The 22,427-nt window shown below is 48.1% G+C and overlaps 1 protein-coding gene across 2 annotated transcripts in view; it reads left to right on the forward strand.

The window, feature by feature from the left end:
- The first annotated feature begins 1,528 nt into the window (after nucleotides 1–1,528).
- LOC122935678 (ATP-binding cassette sub-family C member 10-like) overlaps nucleotides 1,529–22,427 on the forward strand; it is a 49,111-nt gene continuing 28,212 nt past the window's right edge. For both annotated transcript variants that reach the window (XM_044291504.1, XM_044291505.1), the window contains exons 1-3: nucleotides 1,529–1,574; nucleotides 5,503–5,685; nucleotides 7,765–9,019. In XM_044291504.1, coding sequence (XP_044147439.1) covers nucleotides 5,525–5,685; nucleotides 7,765–9,019 — 1,416 coding nt within the window. In that variant the 5' untranslated portion in view covers nucleotides 1,529–1,574; nucleotides 5,503–5,524. The remainder of the gene's footprint in view (nucleotides 1,575–5,502; nucleotides 5,686–7,764; nucleotides 9,020–22,427) is intronic.

The following is a 22,427-nucleotide window of genomic DNA, read 5'->3' on the forward strand; positions in this document are numbered from 1 at the left end:
GGTATATTACTGTGAGGGGCACATATCTGATATATTACTGTGAGGGGCACATATCTGGTATATTACTGTGAGGGGCACATATCTGATATATTACTGTGAGGGGCACATATCTGATATATTACTGTGAGGGGCACATATCTGGTATATTACTGTGAGGGGCACATATCTGGTATATTACTGTGAGGGGCACATATCTGGTATAACTCCTGTGAGGGGCACATATCTGGTATATTACTGTGAGGGGCACATATCTGGTATATTACTGTGCGGGGCACATATCTGGTATATTACTGTGAGGGGCACATATCTGGTATATTACTGTGGGGGCACATATCTGGTATATTACTGTGGGGGCACATATCTGGTATATTACTGTGAGGGGGCACATATCTGGTATATTACTGTGGGGGGGGGGGCACATATCTGGTATATTACTGTGAGGGGCACATATCTGGTATATTACTGTGAGGGGCACATATCTGGTATATTACTGTGAGGGGCACATATCTGGTATATTACTGTGAGGGGGCACATATCTGGTATATTACTGTGAGGGGCACATATCTGGTATAGTACTGTGAGGGGCACATATCTGGTATATTACTGTGAGGGGCACATATCCGGTATATTACTGTGAGGGGCACATATCTGGTATATTACTGTGGGGGGGGGGGCACATATCTGGTATATTACTGTGAGGGGCACATATCTGGTATATTACTGTGAGGGGCACATATCCGGTATATTACTGTGAGGGGCACATATCTGGTATATTACTGTGAGGGGCACATATCTGGTATATTACTGTGAGGGGCACATATCTGGTATATTACTGTGAGGGGGCACATATCTGGTATATTACTGTGAGGGGCACATATCTGGTATATTACTGTGAGGGGCACATATCTGGTATATTACTGTGAGGGGCACATATCTGGTATATTACTGTGAGGGGGCACATATCTGGTATATTACTGTGAGGGGCACATATCTGGTATAGTACTGTGAGGGGCACATATCTGGTATATTACTGTGAGGGGCACATATCTGGTATATTACTGTGAGGGGCACATATCTGGGTATATTACTGTGAGGGGCACATATCTGCACAGAACTCCTGAGTGCTGGTGGGGCCCGGGGCCCCTGGGCAGTCTCCTGTTCCCCTGTTCCCTGCCCCCCTGGAGTCAGAGCAGCGATCAGGAGGGAGGGTGTGAGGGCCATGGCGGAGGAGGCCGATAGGTGAGGAATGACTCAGCTCCAGCAGCTCGTATTACCCGGTATTGGGAGTAATACTCCCATCTTCGCTGGTGCAGCACTCATTTCAGGTACCGTACATGTACGCTGCCATCTACCGGTTGGACACTTAATTACACACGTACTTTACTTCCCCCTGCAGCTAATGACGCCTCGCTGCCACCTAGCGGCTGGCGCCAGTACTACATTTACACTGTACACACATCACCTTAGATGCTCTGGTTTTGGTTGCTCACATATTGTCGTCCCGGAAAACATTTTCCCCTCTGTGTTGGTTCCGCTTCCGTGAAGTGAGCTGCCGGGAGCGGGAGGGAAGTGAGGTGAGAAGCGACATAAGTCCGTGCAGATCAGACGTGTCTCCATTATAATCCCCGACACAGAGTGTGGATGTAACCGAGCAGTGCCCCCCTCAGGACAGACATACAGCCTGTAATATAATGTACAGGGTATAATGTACAGCCTGTAATATAATGTACAGAGTATAATGTACAGCCTGTAATATAATGTACAGGGTATAATGTACAGCCTGTAATATAATGTACAGAGTATAATGTACAGCCTGTAATATAATGTACAGGGTATAATGTACAGCCTGTAATATAATGTACAGGGTATAATATACAGCATGTAATATAATGTACAGGGTATAATATACAGCATGTAATATAATGTACAGGGTATAATGTGCTGCCTGTAATATAATGTACAGCCTGTAATATAATGTACAGGGTATAATATACAGCCTGTAATATAATGTACAGGGTATAATGTACAGCCTGTAATATAATGTACAGAGTATAATGTACAGCCTGTAATATAATGTACAGAGTATAATGTACAGCCTGTAATATAATGTACAGAGTATAATGTACAGCCTGTAATATAATGTACAGGGTATAATGTACAGCCTGTAATATAATGTACGGGGTGTAATGTAGTGTGCGGTGTAGAATGTACGGGGTGTAATGTAGTGTGCGGTGTATAATGTACGGGGTATAATGTATTGTCCGGTGTATAATGTACGGGGTGTAATGTAGTGTGCGGTGTATAATGTACGGGGTGTAATGTAGTGTGCGGTGTATAATGTACGGGGTGTAATGTAGTGTGCGGTGTATAATGTACGGGGTGTAATGTAGTGTGCAGTGTATAATGTACAGGGTGTAATGTAGTGTGCGGTGTATAATGTACGGGGTGTAATGTAGTGTGCGGTGTATAATGTACAGGGTGTAATGTAGTGTACGGGGTGTAATGTAGTGTGCGGTGTATAATGTACGGGGTGTAATGTAGTGTGCGGTGTATAATGTACGGGGTATAATGTATTGTCCGGTGTAGAATGTACGGGGTGTAATGTAGTGTGCGGTGTATAATGTACGGGGTGTAATGTAGTGTGCGGTGTATAATGTACGGGGTGTAATGGAGTGTGCGGTGTATAATGTACGGGGTGTAATGTAGTGTGCGGTGTATAATGTACGGGGTGTAATGTAGTGTGCGGTGTATAATGTACGGGTGTAATGTAGTGTGCGGTGTATAATGTACGGGTGTATGTAGCGTGCGGTGTATAATGTACGGGTGTAATGTAGCGTGCAGTGTATAATGTACGGGGTGTAATGTAGGTGCGGTGTATAATGTACGGGGTGTAATGTAGCGTGCGGTGTAGAATGTACGGGGTGTAATGTAGCGTGCGGTGTATAATGTACGGGGTGTAATGTAGCGTGCGGTGTATAATGTACGGGGTGTAATGTAGTGTGCGGTGTATAATGTACGGGGTGTAATGGAGTGTGCGGTGTATAATGTACGGGGTGTAATGGAGTGTGCGGTGTATAATGTACGGGGTGTAATGGAGTGTGCGGTGTATAATGTACGGGGTGTAATGTAGTGTGCGGTGTATAATGTACGGGGTGTAATGTAGTGTGCGGTGTATAATGTACGGGGTGTAATGTAGTGTGCGGTGTATAATGTACGGGGTGTAATGTAGTGTGCGGTGTATAATGTACGGGGTGTAATGTAGTGTGCGGTGTATAATGTACGGGGTGTAATGTAGTGTGCGGTGTATAATGTACGGGGTTGTAATGTAGTGTGCGGTGTATAATGTACAGGGTGTAATGTAGTGTGCGGTGTATAATGTACGGGGTGTAATGTAGTGTGCGGTGTATATGTACGGGGTGTAAGTAGTGTGCGGTGTATAATGTACGGGGTGTAATGTAGTGTGCGGTGTATAATGTACGGGGTGTAATGTAGTGTGCGGTGTAGAATGTACGGGGTGTAATGTAGTGTGCGGTGTATAATGTATGGGTGTAATGTAGTGTGCGGTGTATAATGTACAGGGTGTAATGTAGTGTGCGGTGTATAATGTACGGGGTGTAATGTAGTATGCGGTGTATAATTACGGGTGGTAATGTAGTGTGCGGTGTATAATGTCAGGGTGTATGTAGTGTGCGGTGTATAATGTACAGGGTGTAATGTAGTGTGCGGTGTATAATGTACGGGGTTGTAATGTAGTGTGCGGTGTATATGTACGGGGTGGAATGTAGTGTGCGGTGTATAATGTACGGGGTGTAATGTAGTGTGCGGTGTTAATGTACGGGGGTGTAATGTAGGGTGCGGTGTATAATGTACGGGGTGTAATGTAGTGTGGCTGGTGTATAATGTACGGGTGTAATGTAGTGTGCGGTGTATATGTACGGTGTGTAATGTAGTGTTGCTGTAAATGTAGGGGTGTAATGTAGTGTGCGGTGTATAATGTAAGGGGTGTAATGTAGTGTGCGGTGTATAATGTACGGGTGGTGTAATGTAGTGTGCGGTTTATAAGTACGGGGTGTAATGTAGTGTGCGGTGTATAATGTACGGGGTGTAATGTAGTGTGCGGTGGTATAATGTACGGGTGTAATGTAGTGTGCGGTGTATAATGTACGGGGTGTAATGTAGTGTGCGGTGTATAATGTACGGGGTGTAATGTAGTGTGCGGTGTATAATGTACGGGTGTAATGTAGTGTGCGGTGTATAATGTACGGGGTGTAATGTAGTGTGCGGTGTATAATGTACGGGGTGTAATGTAGTGTGCGGTGTATAATGTACGGTATGTAGTGTGCGGTGTATATTACAGGGGTGTATGTAGTGTGCGGTGTATAATGTACGGGGTGTAATGTAGTGTGCGGTGTATAATGTACGGGGTGTAATGTAGTGTGCGGTGTATAATGTACGGGGTGTAATGTAGTGTGCGGTGTATAATGTACGGGGTGTAATGTAGTGTGCGGTGTATAATGTACGGGGTGTAATGTAGTGTGGCGGTGTATAATGTACGGGGTGTAATGTAGTGTGCGGTGTATAATGTACGGGGTGTAATGTAGTGTGCGGTGTATAATGTACGGGGTGTAATGTAGTGTGCGGTGTATAATGTACGGGGTGTAATGTAGTGTGGCGGTGTATAATGTACGGGTGTAATGTAGTGTGCGGTGTATAATGTACGGGTGTGTAATGTAGTGTGCGGTGTATAATGTACGGGGTGTAATGGTAGTGTGCGGTGTATAATGTACGGGGTTGTAATGTAGTGTGCGGTGTATAATGTACGGGGGTGTAATGTAGTGTGCGGTGTATAATGTACGGGTGTAATGTAGTGTGCGGTGTATAATGTACGGGGTGTAATGTAGTGTGCGGTGTATAATGTACGGGGTGTAATGTAGTGTGCGGTGTATAATGTACAGGGTGTAATGTAGTGTGCGGTGTATAATGTACGGGCTGTAATGTACAGTTGCACCCTGATGAGACTCCATTCTCAGGGCGGTCTATGACTCTAGCGGTGTGCGGGATGAGACTTCATCTTGGTGTCTGCAGACAGGGGAAGGGGTAGCTTAGCCCCCACGTCCTGTGCTCTTCTCGAGCAATGGACACTGCTTGGTGTTCTAGATCTACTTCCTCTATTTAGATAAATGTATGACTTGTTTTTTGTATAGAAAGTCTGCGGTAACTGACACCTTCTGCTTCAGAAGCTTTTCTATATGTCCAGATGTTCATGTAAAGTGTGTATAACCGGAACTGGCCCCAATGTGGTATAAGGATTTGCTTCTATAAGTAATAAACAGAGACTTGCTTAAGATACAACCTTGATGATTGTATTATTCTATTCTCCCGAGTACTCGATACCTATTTGCCATTCTAATTTGGAACTCAGCATAAATCAGAGTAGGGTTCTTTGCCCTGACAGCGGTCACAGTCTCTGCTGTCTGATGATGTCTCTGTGGTCTCTTGCAGGGTCTCGTCTGCTGTGGATGTGATGGAAGATGTCCTTGTCCAGCTCTGTGGCTCCCGCTCCTCGGACCCGGTTCCAATCTGGGTCCATGGACATGTCGGCGTTTGCTTCAATCACCTTCTCATCAGCTGCATCCCTCATGTTCTCCTAGCTGTGAGCAGTGCATGTCACGCTGGAGCTCCCAGGTAAGAGCTACACCTGCCTTCTGACTGTCTCCCATGTAACAGCCCTGTGCACACACCACCTACTGACTGTCTCCCAGGTAACTGCTCTGTGCACACACTACCTACTGACTGTCTCCCAGGTAAGAGCTACACCTGCCTTCTGACTGTCTCCCAAGTAACAGCCCTGTGCACACACCACCTACTGACTGTCTCCCAGGTAAGAGCTACACCTGCCTTCTGACTGTCTCCCAAGTAACAGCCCTGTGCACACACCACCTACTGACTGTCTCCCATGTAACAGCCCTGTGCACACACCACCTACTGACTGTCTCCCAGGTAACTGCTCTGTGCACACACCACCTACTAACTGTCTCCCAGGTAACTGCTCTGTGCACACACCTCCTACTAACTGTCTCCCAGGTAACTGCTCTGTGCACACACCACCTACTGACTGTCTCCCAGGTAACTGCTCTGTGCACACACTACCTACTGACTGTCTCCCAGGTAAGAGCTACACCTGCCTTCTGACTGTCTCCCAAGTAACAGCCCTGTGCACACACCACCTACTGACTGTCTCCCAGGTAACTGCTCTGTGTACACACCACCTACTGACTGTCTCCCAAGTAATAGCCCTGTGCACACACCACCTACTGACTGTCTCCCAGGTAACTGCTCTGTGCACACACCACCTACTGACTGTCTCCCAAGTAACAGCCCTGTGCACACACCACCTACTAACTGTCTCCCAGGTAACTGCTCTGTGCACACACTACCTACTGACTGTCTCCCAGGTAAGAGCTACACCTGCCTTCTGACTGTCTCCCAAGTAATAGCCCTGTGCACACACCACCTACTGACTGTCTCCCAGGTAACTGCTCTGTGTACACACCACCTACTGACTGTCTCCCAAGTAATAGCCCTGTGCACACACCACCTACTAACTGTCTCCCAGGTAACTGCTCTGTGCACACACCACCTACTGACTGTCTCCCAAGTAATAGCCCTGTGTACACACCATCTACTGACTGTCTCCCAAGTAATAGCCCTGTGCACACACCACCTACTAACTGTCTCCCAGGTAACTGCTCTGTGTACACACCACCTACTGACTGTCTCCCAAGTAATAGCCCTGTGCACACACCACCTACTAACTGTCTCCCAGGTAACTGCTCTGTGCACACACCACCTACTGACTGTCTCCCAAGTAATAGCCCTGTGTACACACCATCTACTGACTGTCTCCCAAGTAATAGCCCTGTGCACACACCACCTACTAACTGTCTCCCAGGTAACTGCTCTGTGCACACACTACCTACTGACTGTCTCCCAGGTAAGAGCTACACCTGCCTTCTGACTGTCTCCCAAGTAATAGCCCTGTGCACACACCACCTACTAACTGTCTCCCAGGTAACTGCTCTGTGCACACACCACCTACTGACTGTCTCCCAAGTAATAGCCCTGTGCACACACCACCTACTAACTGTCTCCCAGGTAACTGCTCTGTGTACACACCACCTACTGACTGTCTCCCAAGTAATAGCCCTGTGCACACACCACCTACTGACTGTCTCCCTGTTAAAAAGGAAAGGAATATGGGGATCAATAAATAGTGTTACCTAGGAAAAGGTTCATAAGAGACAGAGAGGAAGAAGAGAGGTCATATTCACCAGATAGGCAGAAGAGGGAAGGGAGGAAGAAGAGGGAAGGGAGGTCATGTTCATTAGATAGGAAGAAGAGGAAAGGGAGGAAGAAGAGGGAATGGAGGTCATGTTCACCAGATAGGAACAAGAGGGAATGGAGGTCATGTTCACTAGATAGGAAGAAGAGGGAATGGAGGTCATGTTCATTAGATAGGAAGAAGAGGGAAGGGAGGTCATGTTCACCTTAGAGGAAGAAGAAGGAAGGGGGGTCATGTTCACTAGAGGTGAAGAATGGGGAAGGAAGCAGCGGATGGTTGATGGTCTTAAGTAGGACAGACGGTATTCACTAAGAAATATGGGTAATGTGTCTGGAGAAGGTCTCCATTTGTGTCGGAGTAGAGCTACCACCATGATGATGTCTCTGATCTTGTTCCTGACTGGTTATTCTGTCTTCTTGTAGGCATGGCATTTCTGGCTGCACGAGTACTCCATGGCTGTGCAGGACTTGCATCTCCTTCGTCATATCGTGCCTTTGTGCTGCTGATTTGGTCCTTGGAGCTCTTTTTCCCCATGAAGTTACCACCAATTTAGAGGTCCTTAACGGGAGTGTGTCCTGCTTAGCTTGGATCACCCACTTTCTATCACTCCTCAACCTCCGAAAGTCCTGCTATGGAAATACTCGGGGACCTGTGAGTCTGATGTTTGCGGTCCTCCTGGTGACCCCGTCAGTGGTGATTACGATGGTGTGGCTGTGTGAGGAGGGAGCAGTGAGGTCACCTCTGAACATGGTGCTGGTCTCCCGCTTCTCGGTGTCATGTCTTCGCCTCTTTTGCATCATCATTTATTTATGCGCCTTTCTTGTCCCTCCTCGTCACCTCACGTCTCCTGCCGTTGTCTCCGTCAATGATGATGGTGAATATTCTCCTTTGGTCGCCTCGTTCCACGACAGTGATGAGGAACCAGCAGAGGACGGTGAAAGTTGGTTGTCACGATTCTTCTACTTTTGGATGAAGCCCCTGCTACAAAGAGGAGCATGTGGAGGACTGAAGTGCCCTCAGGATGTTTATCTTTTGCCCCGTCAACTCCAAACACCAAGGATCCGCAGGAACTTGTTCTCTAAGCGTGGCCCCGGAGCCCCGCGCCTCCTTTGGGCGCTGCACTCCTGTTTCGGAGCTCATTATTACTCCCTGGGAGTCCTGAAGCTTGTCTCCTGTGCTCTGATCTTCATGGGGCCTGTGCTGCTTAATCTCCTGGTAAATTTCATGGAGACAAGGCAGGAGGCTCTCAGCTGGGGTGTGCTGTACACCATCGGACTCTTCACCACTGGACTTCTTGGTGCCCTGGTTCAGAATCAGTTCACACATCAGATTAACAAGCTGATGCTATCCGTGCGAGCCTCAGTGGTCACCAGCATCTACCAGAAGACCCTCCGCGGGGAGGGGACTGGCCTGGCCACGTTCTCCCCAGGGGAAATCGTCAACTTCATGAGCACAGATGCTGATCGGATATCGAACTTCTGCCGCAGCTTCCATGAACTCTGGAGCCTCCCGGTGCAGTTCTCAGTCACACTCTACCTCATGTACTTGCAGGTGGGCATTGCCTTTCTTGGGTGTCTGGGCCTGGCACTTCTACTGGTGCCCCTCAACAAAATCATCGCCAGCCGTATCATGCACAACAACAAAGAAATGCTGCAACATAAGGATGCCCGGGTCAAGGTAGGAGCCCTCAGTATCTGTGTGCAATTTCATTGCTGTATAATCTGGAGAGCAGTGATGTCACCTCCTGTATTATATAACTTATATCTGGAGAGCGGTGATGTCACCTCCTGTATAATATAACTTATATCTGGAGAGCGGTGATGTCACCTCCTGTATAATATAACTTATATCTGGAGAGCGGTGATGTCACCTCCTGTATAATATAACTGATATCTGGAGAGCGGTGATGTCACCTCCTATATAATATAACATATCTGGAGAGCGGTGATGTCTCCTCCTGCATAATATAACTGATATCTGGAGGTCAGTGATGTCTTCTCCTGTATAATATAACTGATATCTGGAGAGCGGTGATGTCAACTCCTGTATAATTTAAGTGATGTCACCTCCTGTATAATATAACTGATATCTTGAGGGCAGTGATATCACCTCCTGTCGGGGATATAAAGCAAATGGCTTTATATAAAAGAAAGGATCAAAGAAAAAATATCAAAGGTAGTTGATCCTCGAGGTGGACATATATAACACCTCAAAAAGAGTTTGATTGGTTATTTAATTATGTTGTGTAATCAGTAAAACAAGGTAAAAGCGTCTAATTTATATCAATACTACACAAAATAAAGTTATACATCACTGAGAATGCAGATGATGTGCAGAGACTAAGGGAAGTCAGCTCTAAGGTATGATCTGGTCATTAGGATCTTTCTCCTGGGTTTTATTTTTTTCTGTGTTTTCTCTCTTTTTTTTTTCTCTTTTGTTGGTGGTGGTGGTCCCTTTCCTCATGTGTGTGTGTGGTTTATGATCACAAACTTAGCAGTTAGACACACCTTCCTAGCTTGGAGTTTTCCAATCATTGTCGGCTAGGTGTGTACATAAGATAAGAACTGTGATGTCATTGTATTACCCAGAATGCACTTCTGCTGTTGTAATGTCACCTACTCATACCTAGGTGGCAATGTTGTATAAGCTATTAGCATCATTCCATTAAGGGTTAAATATCCAAATATGACTATCTCACATTCTATACACATAACCTCTGGAACCTAAATCAAAGCTATAGGGATAAATTCTGACATTTCTTACCAATTAAGGACAGACTTCTAGGCGCACCTTGAATGTTTCTCACACTGTTAATTTATGGGACCGATAATATGAATGAGCCTTGTTTTCTCACTCTGTGCCTCCTCTGCTACACCAACGGGTGATTGATTGTTACTATAAACACCACATCTTTACAGATACTCATTAACAAAGTCCATACCCAAACTGTCTTCATCATATAATAGGAAAATATGTGTTCCTAAGAAAAAAATAAATAAAAAAAATAAAAAATAAAAAATAAAAATATATATATATATATATATATATAATAACAGATACATAAACGTCCTTTAAGGGAACCTGTCACCTCTACTATGCTACCCTCACTGTTCATTGTGTTACCCTAAACATATAAATTACACTTTTAATTTCATTTGCAGACGAATTCAATCAGTATTATGCATTTTTGTACTTCCCGTCTTTTATGCAAATTAACATAAAAGAGTCACATCTTACTTGTGTGACCAGAGAAGGGTCATATTTTCAAGCTCTGACTCATCTCAGGTTAATTTGCATATGTATCAAATCGTTTTTTTTACACAATAAAAGCACAGAGAGCTATGGGCCCAAATTCTAAAGAGCACCTTTAGGATTTCACAGGGCATTTTTTACGCATTTGGATTCCAAACTACTTCTCACGCTTTAGGTCCCCTAAAATGCCAGGGCAGTATAAATACCCCACAAGTGACCCCATTTTGGAAAGAAGACACCCCAAGGTATTTCGTGATGGGCATAGTGAGTTTATGAACTCGCTATGCCCATCAGCGAATACCTTAGGGTGTCTACTTTCCGAAATGGGGTCATTTGTGGGGTGTTTCTACTGTCTGGGCATTGTAGAACCTCAGGAAACATGACAGGTGCTCAGAAAGTCAGAGCTGCTTCAAAATGCGGAAATTCACATTTTTGTACCATAGTTTTTAAACGCTATAACTTTTACCCAAACCAATAAATATACACTTATTGCATTTTTTTTTATCAAAGACACGTAGAACAATAAATTTAGAGAAAAATGTATATAGAAATGTAGTTAAATAAAAAAAAATTACAACCGAAAGTGAAAATAGTGTCAATTTTGATTAATATAAAAAAAAGTTAAAATGTCAGCAGCAATGAAATACCACCAAATGAAAGCTCTATTAGTGAGAAGAAAAGGAGGTAAAATTCATTTGGGTGGTAAGTTGCATGACCGAGCAATAAACGGTGAAAGGAGTGTAGTGCAGAAGTGTAAAAAGTGCTCTGGTCATTAAGGGGGTTTAAGCTAGCGGGGCTGAAGTGGTTAATAATACGTAACAATATAAAATGATACATATGTCTTAATAAATTTTCTTATACAAAACTAAGGTTAATTATAAGCTTATATAGATATCACAGATTTTCAGCTTCATTAACCCCCTCAGCCCCCCTAGCTTAAACCCCCTTAATGACCAGGCCACTTTTTACACTTCTGCACTGCACTACTTTCACCGTTTATTGCTCGGTCATGCAACTTACCACCTAAATGAATTTTACCTCCTTTTCTTCTCACTAATAGAGCTTTCATTTGATGGTATTTCATTGCTGCTGACATTTTTACTTTTTTTGCAAAAAAATGAAATTTTTCACTTTCTGTTGTAAAATTTTTCAAATAAAACTACATTTCTATATGAATTTTAATCTAAATGTATTGTTCTACATGTCTTTGATAAAAAAAAAATTCAATAAATGTATATTTATTGGTTTGGGTAAAAGTTATGGTGCAAAAATGTGAATTTACGCACTTTGACTTTCTGAGCACCTGTCATGTTTCCTGAGGTTCTACAATGCCCAGACAGTAGAAACACCCCACAAATGACCCCATTTCGGAAAGTAGACACTAGGGCTGCAGTAAACGAATATTTTTGTAATCGAGTATTCTATCGATTATATTTCTCGATTCATCGAGTAATCTAATAAGAAAAAGCTACTTAAAATAACGTACGTAATTAGGTATGTATAAAGTTATTGGTTTGAAGGGGTTAATAACTTTATACATGCCTAATGCCAAGGTGCTTCCATTAACCCCTCCAAACCAATAACTTTATACATGCCCATTGGGTTTGGAGGGGTTAATGGAAGCACCTTGGCATTAGGCATGTATAAAGTTATTGGTCTGAAGAGGTTAATGAAAGCACCTTGGAGGTGCCTTCATTAACCCCTCTCTAAACCAATAACTTTATACATGCCAAGGTGGTGCTTGCAGCCTCCATTAACCACTCTCTCTCCATCTGCCTCCCCCAGCCTCTGATCTGCTTGCCCCCAGCCTCTGATCTGCTTGCCCCCAGCCTCTGATCTGCTTGCCCCCAGCCTCTGATCTGCTTGCCCCCAGCCTCTGATCTGCTTGCCCCCAGCCTCTGATCTGCTTGCCCCCAGCCTCTGATCTGCTTGCCCCCAGCCTCTGATCTGCTTGCCCCCAGCCTCTGATCTGCTTGCCCCAGCCTCTGATCTGCCTCCCCCCCAGCCTCTGATCTGCCTCCCCCCCAGCCTCTGATCTGCCTCCCCCCCAGCCTCTGATCTGCCTCCCCCCAGCCTCTGATCTGCCTCCCCCCAGCCTCTGATCTGCCTCCCCCCAGCCTCTGATCTGCCTCCCCCCCAGCCTCTGATCTGCCTCCCCCCCAGCCTCTGATCTGCCTCCCCCCCCAGCCTCTGATCTGCCTCCCCCCCCAGCCTCTGATCTGCCTCCCCCCAGCCTCTGATCTGCCTCTCCCCCCCAGCCTCTGATCTGCCTCCCCCCAGCCTCTGATCTGCCTCTCCCCCCCCCTCCCCCCAGCCTCTGATCTGCCCCCTCTGGTAACGCAACCCTCCCCCCCCCCCCCAGTATTAATCATTGGTGGCAGTGGCCACAGGGTCCCCCTCCTCCCCCCCCCCATCATTGGTGGCAGTGTCAGTTCCGATCGGAGCCCCAGCAGTGTAATGCTGGGGCTCCGATCGGTTACCATGGCAGCCAGGACGCTACTGAAGTCCTGGCTGCCATGGTATGTTAGTGAGCAGAGAGCAGCGCATTATACTCACGTGCGCTGTGGCCGCCGGTCGCTCCTTCTGTCTGTGCAGCGCATTGCTAATGCTTACAGCATTAGCAATGCGCCGCACAGACCTATGAGAAGGAGAGACTCCCTCCTCCTCCCTCCTCCTCCTCCCTCCTCCCTCAGCTGTGCCGGCCGGCTCAGTCCTGCCTCTCTGGCCTCCGGAGGACACGGAAGCGGTGAGTGAGACGCTTAATTTCACTCCCGCTCCGTGATCACGTGATCTAAACGATTCCTCGATGCAGGGAAACTGCATCGATGAATTTTTTGACTCGATTTAATCGAGTTATTCGAATAATCGTTTCAGCCCTAGTAGACACCCTAAGGTATTCGCTGATGTGCATAGTGAGTTCATAGAAGTTTTTTTTTTTGGCACAAGTTAGCGGAAAATGATATATATATTTATTTTTTTCTTACAAAGTCTCATATTCCACTAACTTGTGACAAAAAAATTTTTTTTTACATGAACTCGCCATACCCCTCACGGAATACCTTGGGGTGTCTTCTTTCCAAAATGGGGTCACATGTGGGGTATTTATACTGCCCTGGCATTTTAGGGGCCCTAAAGCGTGAGAAGAAGTCTGGGATCCAAATGTCTAAAAAATGTTACGCATTTGGATTCGTGAGGGGTACGGTGAGTTTATGTGAGATTTTATTTTTTGTCACAAGTTAGTTTTTTTTTGTTTTTTTTTCTTACAAAGTCTCATATTCCACTAACTTGTGACAAAAAATTAAATCTCACATGAACTCACCGTACCCCTCACGAATCCAAATGCGTAAATTTTTTTTGACATTTATATTCCAGACTTCTTCTCACGCTTTAGGGCCCCTAAAATGCCAGGGCAGTATAAATACCCCACATGTGACCCCATTTTGGAAAGAAGACACCCCAAGGTATTCAGGGAGGGGTATGGTGAGTTCATGTAAAATTTTGTCACAAGTTAGCCAAAATATATTTTTTTTTTCTTACAATTTCTTACAACTTGTGCCAAAAAAAAAAAAAATTCTATGAACTCGCCATGCCCCTCAAGTGATCTTTATAGCGGCGCAGAGATTCTACGGTGTTTTTGCAGTGATCAGAAAAAAAAAATTCTGCCACTGCGGTGGGGCGGACTGAACGCAAGTGTGCGCACAAGATCAGGCCTGATCGGGCGAACACTGCGTTTTTTGTAGAGCCTATAGAACAAGTCCTATTCTGCAATTGCGGACAAGAAAAGGCATTTTCTATATAGTTCTGGCAATGTGCGGATCCGCAAAATGCGGAAAGCACATTGCCGGTGTCCGTGTTTTGCAAATCCGCAGTGTCCGTGTTTGGCGGATCCGCAAAACACATACAGACGTCTGAATGGAGCCTTACAGGGGGGTGATCAATGACAGGGGGGTGATCAGGGGTTAATAAGGGGTTAATAAGTGACAGGAAGGGGTGTAGTGTAGTGTGGTGCTTCTTACAGAGCTGCCTGTGTCCTCTGGTGGTCGATCCAAGCTAAAGGGACCACCATAGGACCAGGTAGCAGGTATATCAGACGCTGTTAACAAAACAGCGTCTGATATACCTTTCAAGGGTTAAAAATCACATCTACAGCCTGCCAGTGATTGATCGCCGCTGGCAGGCTGTAGATCAGCTGGTTTACCTTCCGATCCTGTGAACGCGCGCTCCTGTGTGCGTGCGTTCACAGGAAATCTCGCCTCTCGCGAGATGACGCGCCGATGCGTCCAGGAGGAATAACCCGGCCGCCCGCAGGACCCATTCCTGCGTTAGGCGGTCGGGAGGTGGTTAATAAATACCAAACTGTAGAGGTAATTAGCACCAGCTGCGTCTGGAGAGCACCCTTATCTCCTGTCATAAATCCATAAGGAGACAAGAAGGTCTCTTTTCAGACTGGTACATCCATGAGGAGAAATCTTATTAACAGTGACCTTCCCATGAACTTCTCTCGGCCATCTTTAAAATACATACATATAGCAATATGGTGTCTTTAGGTATAAATTATGAAATCCACTATAATTATGATATTTAGATCAATATTTTATACACTTATGAAAAAGCACAACCAATCCCCCTTCATTACAATATAATCCATTGAAATAAAATTGGATTATATTGGAATACCAAAAAACGTTTTTCATATGAGTTCCTCCAGAATCGGGGTGTTTGTACTCGGTTTGTAACGTTCCAACCAGAGCTTTGGTAAAGTCTTTCTGAAAACTTGCATCCAACACATCGCTTGGATAGTTAGGATCAATGCGCTCAGGACTAGAAGTTCTTGTTTAAATTGTTCGTTACTCTCATGAAGATTTATTGAGTGGGTCAATAACTTGTAAGTTGGTGGTGACGATAGTGTAACGGATCACCTGGCACCCCGACTAAGTACCTCCGTTGACGGATGCTCCTAGCGTTTCCTGAGGTTTCCAAGCACTCTGGCAGACACCACAATCACCGAACCGAAGCAGCATAGAAATCCTCTTCAAGCATATGAATGCTGTAGACAGTTGAATAGGAAACCATACGAATAGGTTTACACTCCTAGCAGTCAAACTGGGACAGCATACCATGAATCCTCCCCCAAGAATGAGACGACACTTCACCTTGAGGGTAAAAACAGGAACTGACGTGCTGGCACACTCAGCCTGGTTTTTATTACAGTTTTGCAAATACAGGACAGATACAACACATCCCCACAATGCATCATGGTTTCCTCCTCTCTGTCCCGGAGACAACCGAGGGCAATCCAATTATCTCTCAGGACAAAGGGAGATCGCCAATACACATGTGGGGACAACAGGACAGACATCACCATTTAAACACACAATGGCACAATGGGACAATAGAAACACACCCACACAAAATCCTCCCCTCTGCCGATGATGATTATTGAACACAAGGGCGAATATAATTATCAAAGGAAGAGAAATACAGTTTTATAAAACCTATCACAGGAACCCCAAAACATGCAATAACCCCATAACCAATAACTAATATATCCTCGGAGCCGGGGGATCTGGGTGAACCACATGTCCAAAATTCACCCACATCCGTTCAGTAGTTTGGAAGATACAGTTACACTGAAAATATACAAGTTATACAGAAAATAGTCACTAATAAATGTGTCCCCTGTTTGGTAGTTTCAAACTACTGAATGATGTCTCTGTGCACCAAATACAGGCAGGATAGCACCGTGTGGAAAGTCAGAACAGTGTATGTGAGTTACAATGGCCGCTATCTATTGTTCTCACCATGTGCTTCATCCATTGTTCTCACCATGGGAATAGTAAAATCCAAGCAAGTAAGGCAGAGGATGCAATCCAGGGACAGAGGGCTCTGTCTTAAGTGCCTTAAGACCCAATAACTTAAGGGACCATAATCCCAGGGCAGGAGGCTGGCAAACAGCCCCCTCCAAAACACAGTGGCGAGGTTGGTTTCGCCACACATCTCCCCCCCCCCAGGGAAGACTAACCAGATACCTGACCTCACGCCGGTCGGTACCTGAGTTAGTCTGGCAGCCCACCCACAACCCAATACTGGACCTGTTGAATTTAGTAGCCTGTCTCTGTCCAGTGAATCCACCAAGATTATATTTGTAGCTGGTACTCCCGGTCTCTGTGTTGCTCCCTGGCTTGGAGTGGAGGTTGCTTTGTGGGTAGGTATCAGCGGTACTCTGCCCTGGTGCCAGTGTTACCATGGAAGAAGCCTGGTTGGAGCCTGGTTGTTGGAGGGGGAGACCGACTGTCTCTGCTCCCAATACAGTGTCCTGCTGCTGGGGAAAGGAGACTGGGCTCTCTATTCCCTGCTGGACACTCTGCCGCTGGGGGACAGGACCGACTGTCTCTGCCCCCTGTAACTCCGCCTGCCGCTGGGGAATGGAGACTGGGCTCCCAATTCCCTGTACATCACACGGCCGCTGGGGAATGGAGACTGGGCTCCCAATTCCCAAAAAATCATGCTGCTGCTGGGGGGCAGGAACAACTACCTCTGCCCCCTGTAACTCAGCCTGCCGCTGGGGAGGGAGGCCGTTGCTCTTCTCTCCCTGCATTTCACACTGCCTTCCCGGCATATCACTCTGCTGCTGGGGGGCAGGAACAACTACCTCTGCCCCCTGTAACTCAGCCTGCCGCTGGGGAGGGAGGACGCTGCTCTCCTCTCCCTGCACTTCACACTGCCGCTGGGGAATGGAGACTGGGCTCCCAATTCCCTGCAATTCACACTGCCGCTGGGGAATGGAGACTGGGCTCCCAATTCCCTGCAATTCACACTGCCGCTGGGGAATGGAGACTGGGCTCCCTCTGTCCCACAACTGTAACTTCCGATGGAGGTCCACCCAACGTGGCAGCTGACCGTCACCTTCTGCCCGGTATAGTAGGGTTTTGAACACTAGACTCCTCACGAACTTCACTTGTGGTCGTGGCAACCAAGTACGTGTCTGTCCTACCTGAGTTACCCTACCCCTAAGCGGTCAGAGTTGTGCCGTGACCGTGTCGTGGAGGGACGCCTGAAAGAGGGCATCCCCTTTGAGAGTGACAGGAGAAAAGGGTGGGTGGGAGGGAGGACTCTGCACTACGTACGTTCGTGGGAGGGCGCCGGCCGTTGAAGTAGGTGGCCAAGCCCCTCCCACAAATACAGGCCAATGAATCGGCCTTACACTTGTGGTCGTGGCAACCAAGTACGTGTCTGTCCTACCTGAGTTACCCTACCCCTAAGCGGTCAGAGTTGTGCCGTGACCGTGTCGTGGAGGGACGCCTGAAAGAGGGCAAAAGACATACTGGTAGGCAGAAGAGTTTTATTGCAAAAGATGTTACAAAGCTAAAGTTTGAAAGGCTGCCGACATTTCGGTTTCAGGGTGTGGTATGTAGCGGTTGAAACAAGACGAGTGCCAACGCCCCAGCCTCTGTATGACATGTGCAGGCACTTGGTTCTTGGAGGCCGCGGATGCCGCGCCTATGCGGAACGAATGACCCGAAATGGTGGCAGGGTCGCCACCCGTGCTGGCCACTAGTGACCTGACGTGGGATATGAACTGCTGGGTGGTGAGCGGCACCACCCCGAAGGGTAACAGAGGACTGTTCGGCCCGGCCCCGGACAAGGCGGACCGCAACCGACGAAGCACCGTGACGGGACACCATTGATGTGCTGTGGGAAAGTAGGATATCGGGACAGGGGGTCCGCACTGGGAGGTCTTGGACGTCTTGAGGAGCAAAGTGAACCCGTCGGAGTTCTGGACCAGTTGGCTGACCGTGAGGAAATTGTCGCTGCCTGGTGAACAGGTGAACTCCCCAGGTCTTAGGAAGCCGTAGAAGGCCAAGTAGATGGCGGATTTAAGTACCAGGCTGGCCAAAACCCCGAAAGGATTACCGTCCAAGGCATCAGACAGTTTGCGGAAAAGGGGGCCGGTGACCGGCTGCCTGCGTGTTTGGCTTTGAGGCCCGCACTTGCTCAAACCCTTGAGGGCGGCTTTGACAGTGTGTAAGGTGAACACTGATGCTAGCTCGGGGTTGCCAAGAGAGAGAAAGTGTTGCACTCCCGCCAGGTATGACCTTACTGTAGGCGTGGGAGAGCTTGCGTACAGAGTGGCAATACCCGATGAACGCCAAGATGTACTCTGGAAAACTGGAGTCCTCCTGAGGACATTCTCCTCGAAACTTGCAGAACGTCTTCCACCCGGTGTTGTACGCCCTGGTCGTGTTAGGCGAGAGGGAATGGCGTATTAGAGCGTGGGCCGTCCCAAGGTGATCGGCTACACTAGCCTTAAGGACTCGAGAGGAGGGATGGTGGCGCCTGTCGCATCTGCCTCTGGCATTATCTGGAAGAAACGGGAGAAGTTAGCCCTCGACAAGGCGTCAGCAGCCCCGTTCTGCGCCCCTGGCACGTGCGCACTAAATATATGAAAGTGGTGCTGCAGGGAGAGCTGCACCAGCCGTCTGAGAAAACACATGACTTGGCTAGGATTTTGACAGTCCACTATTGAGAATGTCCACTACGGCTGTGTTGTCAGTCACGAACAGAACAGACTGACGTACCCAAACCTTGCCCCAAATGTGGGCGGCTACCACAATGGGGTACAGCTCGAACAGCGCCGAGGTCTGGAGGAAGCCTGGGATTTGTCCCACCTCGGCAGGCCATGCGTCTGCCACCCAGTGGGTGCCGAAGATGGCGGCAAACCCTGAGCCCGCAGCTGCATCTGAAAAGACTGTAGGTGACTGACACGACAGCTCGGGTACAAACAAGGAGACCCCGTTCCAGTGGCTCAGGAAATGATCCCACATGTGGAGGTCCGCTAGGGCTAGACTGTCCAAGCACACCGGGCTGTCCTGTTCTGGGGCGGAACTCAAGAGCGCGAGTAGGCGGGATATGAAAGCTCTGCCCTGTGGGATGATGCGCATGGCGAAGTTCAACATGCCCAGAAGAGACTGAAGGTCCGCTTAGTGACCACGGTCGTGACTGCGAACCTGTGAATGACTCCTCTAATCCTCGTTAACTTGTCCTCGGCAATCTAGCTAGCATGCGCTGGGAATCTAACTCGATGCCAAGAAAGGTGATGACTGTGGCCGGGCCTTCTACTTTCTTGGGGGACACCGGGACATCTAATTGGGAAAAGCACCTGAGTAACTTGCCCAGCCCTAGGGGGAGTGCCCCTGGCCTCTCAATCAGCAGGAAGTCATCCAGGTAGTGGATGACAAATTCACAGAGGACTACGTGTTCCAGGATCCAGTGGAGTGCCTGAGCCAACTGATCGAAGAGCCAGGGGCTACTCTTGGAACCGAAGGTGAGCTTAGTGGAGAAGTAGTACAGGCCTTTCCACTTGATGCCGTGCCACTGCCAGAGGGCTGGCATGATGGGAAGCAACTTGAAGGCATCTGATATGTCGGCTTTGGACAGCCAGGACCCTGGGCCCGTTTTCATGATGATAGCGATAGCCTGGTCTATTGAGGCGTATCTCATGCCCACTTCCTCCGAAGGAATAAGGGAGTTGAGACTGGGGACCTGGGAGCCGTGTGGGGCCGATAAGTCGATGATGAGTCTCTCCTTCCCGCTGAACTTGCCTGTGACTACCCCCACGGGACTGACTCTCCAGCGTTGAAAAGGGGGCACACCAAAGGGACCGATTAAGAACCCCTTGCTCAACTCAGCTTCTATGAGTGCGTCTACCGAGGCGGGATTTCTTTCTGCTGACTGAAGATTTTTGCACTCGTGTGTGGACTCTGGAGTCGTGATCAGTCCCGTGTGGAAACCCTCGTGAAATCCTGTCACCAGGAACTGAACAAACCCAGGGTTGTGGTGGCCTCGCAAGAATTCTTGTAGACGGCTGATATTGACCACACTCATGTAGCTTTTTACGGATTTTAATGAGCAAGCTACTCGGGGGTGAGCCCTGAAACAATTGGTACAGATATGCAACAACCGGCACTGCCCAAAATTACAAGAGGCGTAGTTAAAGTTGTTGCATATCTGTGCCCTACCAAGCTGAATGATGGGCCGGCCCAGCTTGTCTACTGAGCTGGGGGGCCTGAAGACCTCAAGAGGACCAGCTGCCGAGCTGGAGGGGTAGGACGCCGTGCTGACGGCGGACTTGTCGCACCACTCAACCGAGTGGAAGATAGATTGACAGGCGGAACAGGAGGGAGCCTTCAGACCTGCAAAGTGTCTGCAGAAAAGCTCAGTGTCCAGGTTGGACCAGTCAGTGACGTGCTGAAACTGGGAGAGAGCCGCTGCCGCCTTAGCTGCAAATGAGCAGTGGTAGTCGTAGAACGCGGTTCCTCCGTACCTATGACCCAACTCTGTGACCCTGAAGAGATAATGGTCTAGTTCCTCCCTCCTGTCCGGCCTGGCAGTGCAAATGACATCCCTGAAGAGACTAAATGCCATAACGAATTCCGGGATGGACAATTTGCGGTTGAGCCGGTGGTCGCGGCTCCTTAATACCACTGACACTTCTCCACAAGCTATGACCCTATTATCAGAGAGGTCCCTAGATGCGATCAGTAGAGACGCAAGATTGACATCCCTACCCTCCAGGATGTCCTTCCTGATGTTGAGCGGGACATAGTGGGAGGGAGTCACGTTAGGGGACGGACTGGGCAGAACGAATGTCTGCTGTGGCGGAGGTGGAGGCGACCGGAACCTCGAGGGAGGAAACTGGTGCAACTGTGCTGCGAGCCTCGATGGACTCCAACCTCGCCTGCATGGATGTGACGGCCGACGTCAAGTTGTTTAGCATGACGTGTAATTGAGTTAGCGATGTCTGCATCGTAGTTGCAGGGGGATCATTGGCGCTGGATGCCAGGGAGTCTCTCCACAGCCGATACAGTTCAGCTTTCCTAGCGGTTGCCGGGAAAGGGACGCCCCGCTTTGTCAACTCCGCCATCAGCCTAGGAATTGTCCAAGCCGTAGGGACGGTGTGCTGCCCCTCTCGGATGCCTGTGCCACGACCTCGTCCACCGACGCGTCTACAATGTCCGAAGCACGTGACATAGCGGCTGTGAAAAGAGTAATGTAACATGACCGACTAGCCTGATGGTCGCCAGGCACCCGTGCAGCTGTCTAACCACGTACAGAAAAGTGAACAATTGCCGTGAGGTATGCACACTGAACCAGAAGAGCCGTGAAGGAATGGCCAGGAACCGCCACCCGGGAGTCCATGCAAGAAGACACGACGTACTTACCAACTGAGAATCCCTATGTACTGACTTGACGGAAGTGAAATGAAATGAAAAAAAAAAAAAAAACCTGTACGTTGACAAAAAAAACACATGAGACCCCGGCCTGCGGCCCAGCACTTCCCATCCCCCGACGTGTACCTCACTACCTTGGTAGCCAAGGAAAAATCAATTGAGATCCCACCAACTTCTCTCAGACTAACCACTGTACAGAACCTGGAAAACAACAACGGAACAAATGCAAAAGAAACCAGTCAATGCGTGAGGCTCGATGCCAGGACGTGTACGTGAGGGGAGGTATGGTGACTGATGGGAGAAGGTGTGTGTTTCTTTCTTTTGCGGCCCGTGCCAGACTTTACGTGAGCGGGGAGCGAGCCGTTGCCTGCACCGCTGTGTTCCATGGTAACCGCGTGGGGAACGCGGAGTTCCCTGGTACCATGAACCACGTGGGGATGGATATTGGCAACGGCTGGTAACCCCCGCAAACATGAAACGAGTGCCACGTGGAGAGCTGACGCATGTCCCTGACAGGGTGCTCAGTGCGGGGCCCTCTCTGTCCCTGGGTGGCGCCGTCCGCCGGCTGAGCACTCCTGCCGCGTGGGGAGCAGCGCAGCCCT

Source organism: Bufo gargarizans, chromosome 4, assembly GCF_014858855.1.
Source record: "Bufo gargarizans isolate SCDJY-AF-19 chromosome 4, ASM1485885v1, whole genome shotgun sequence".
Taxonomy (NCBI): Eukaryota; Metazoa; Chordata; class Amphibia; order Anura; family Bufonidae; genus Bufo; species Bufo gargarizans.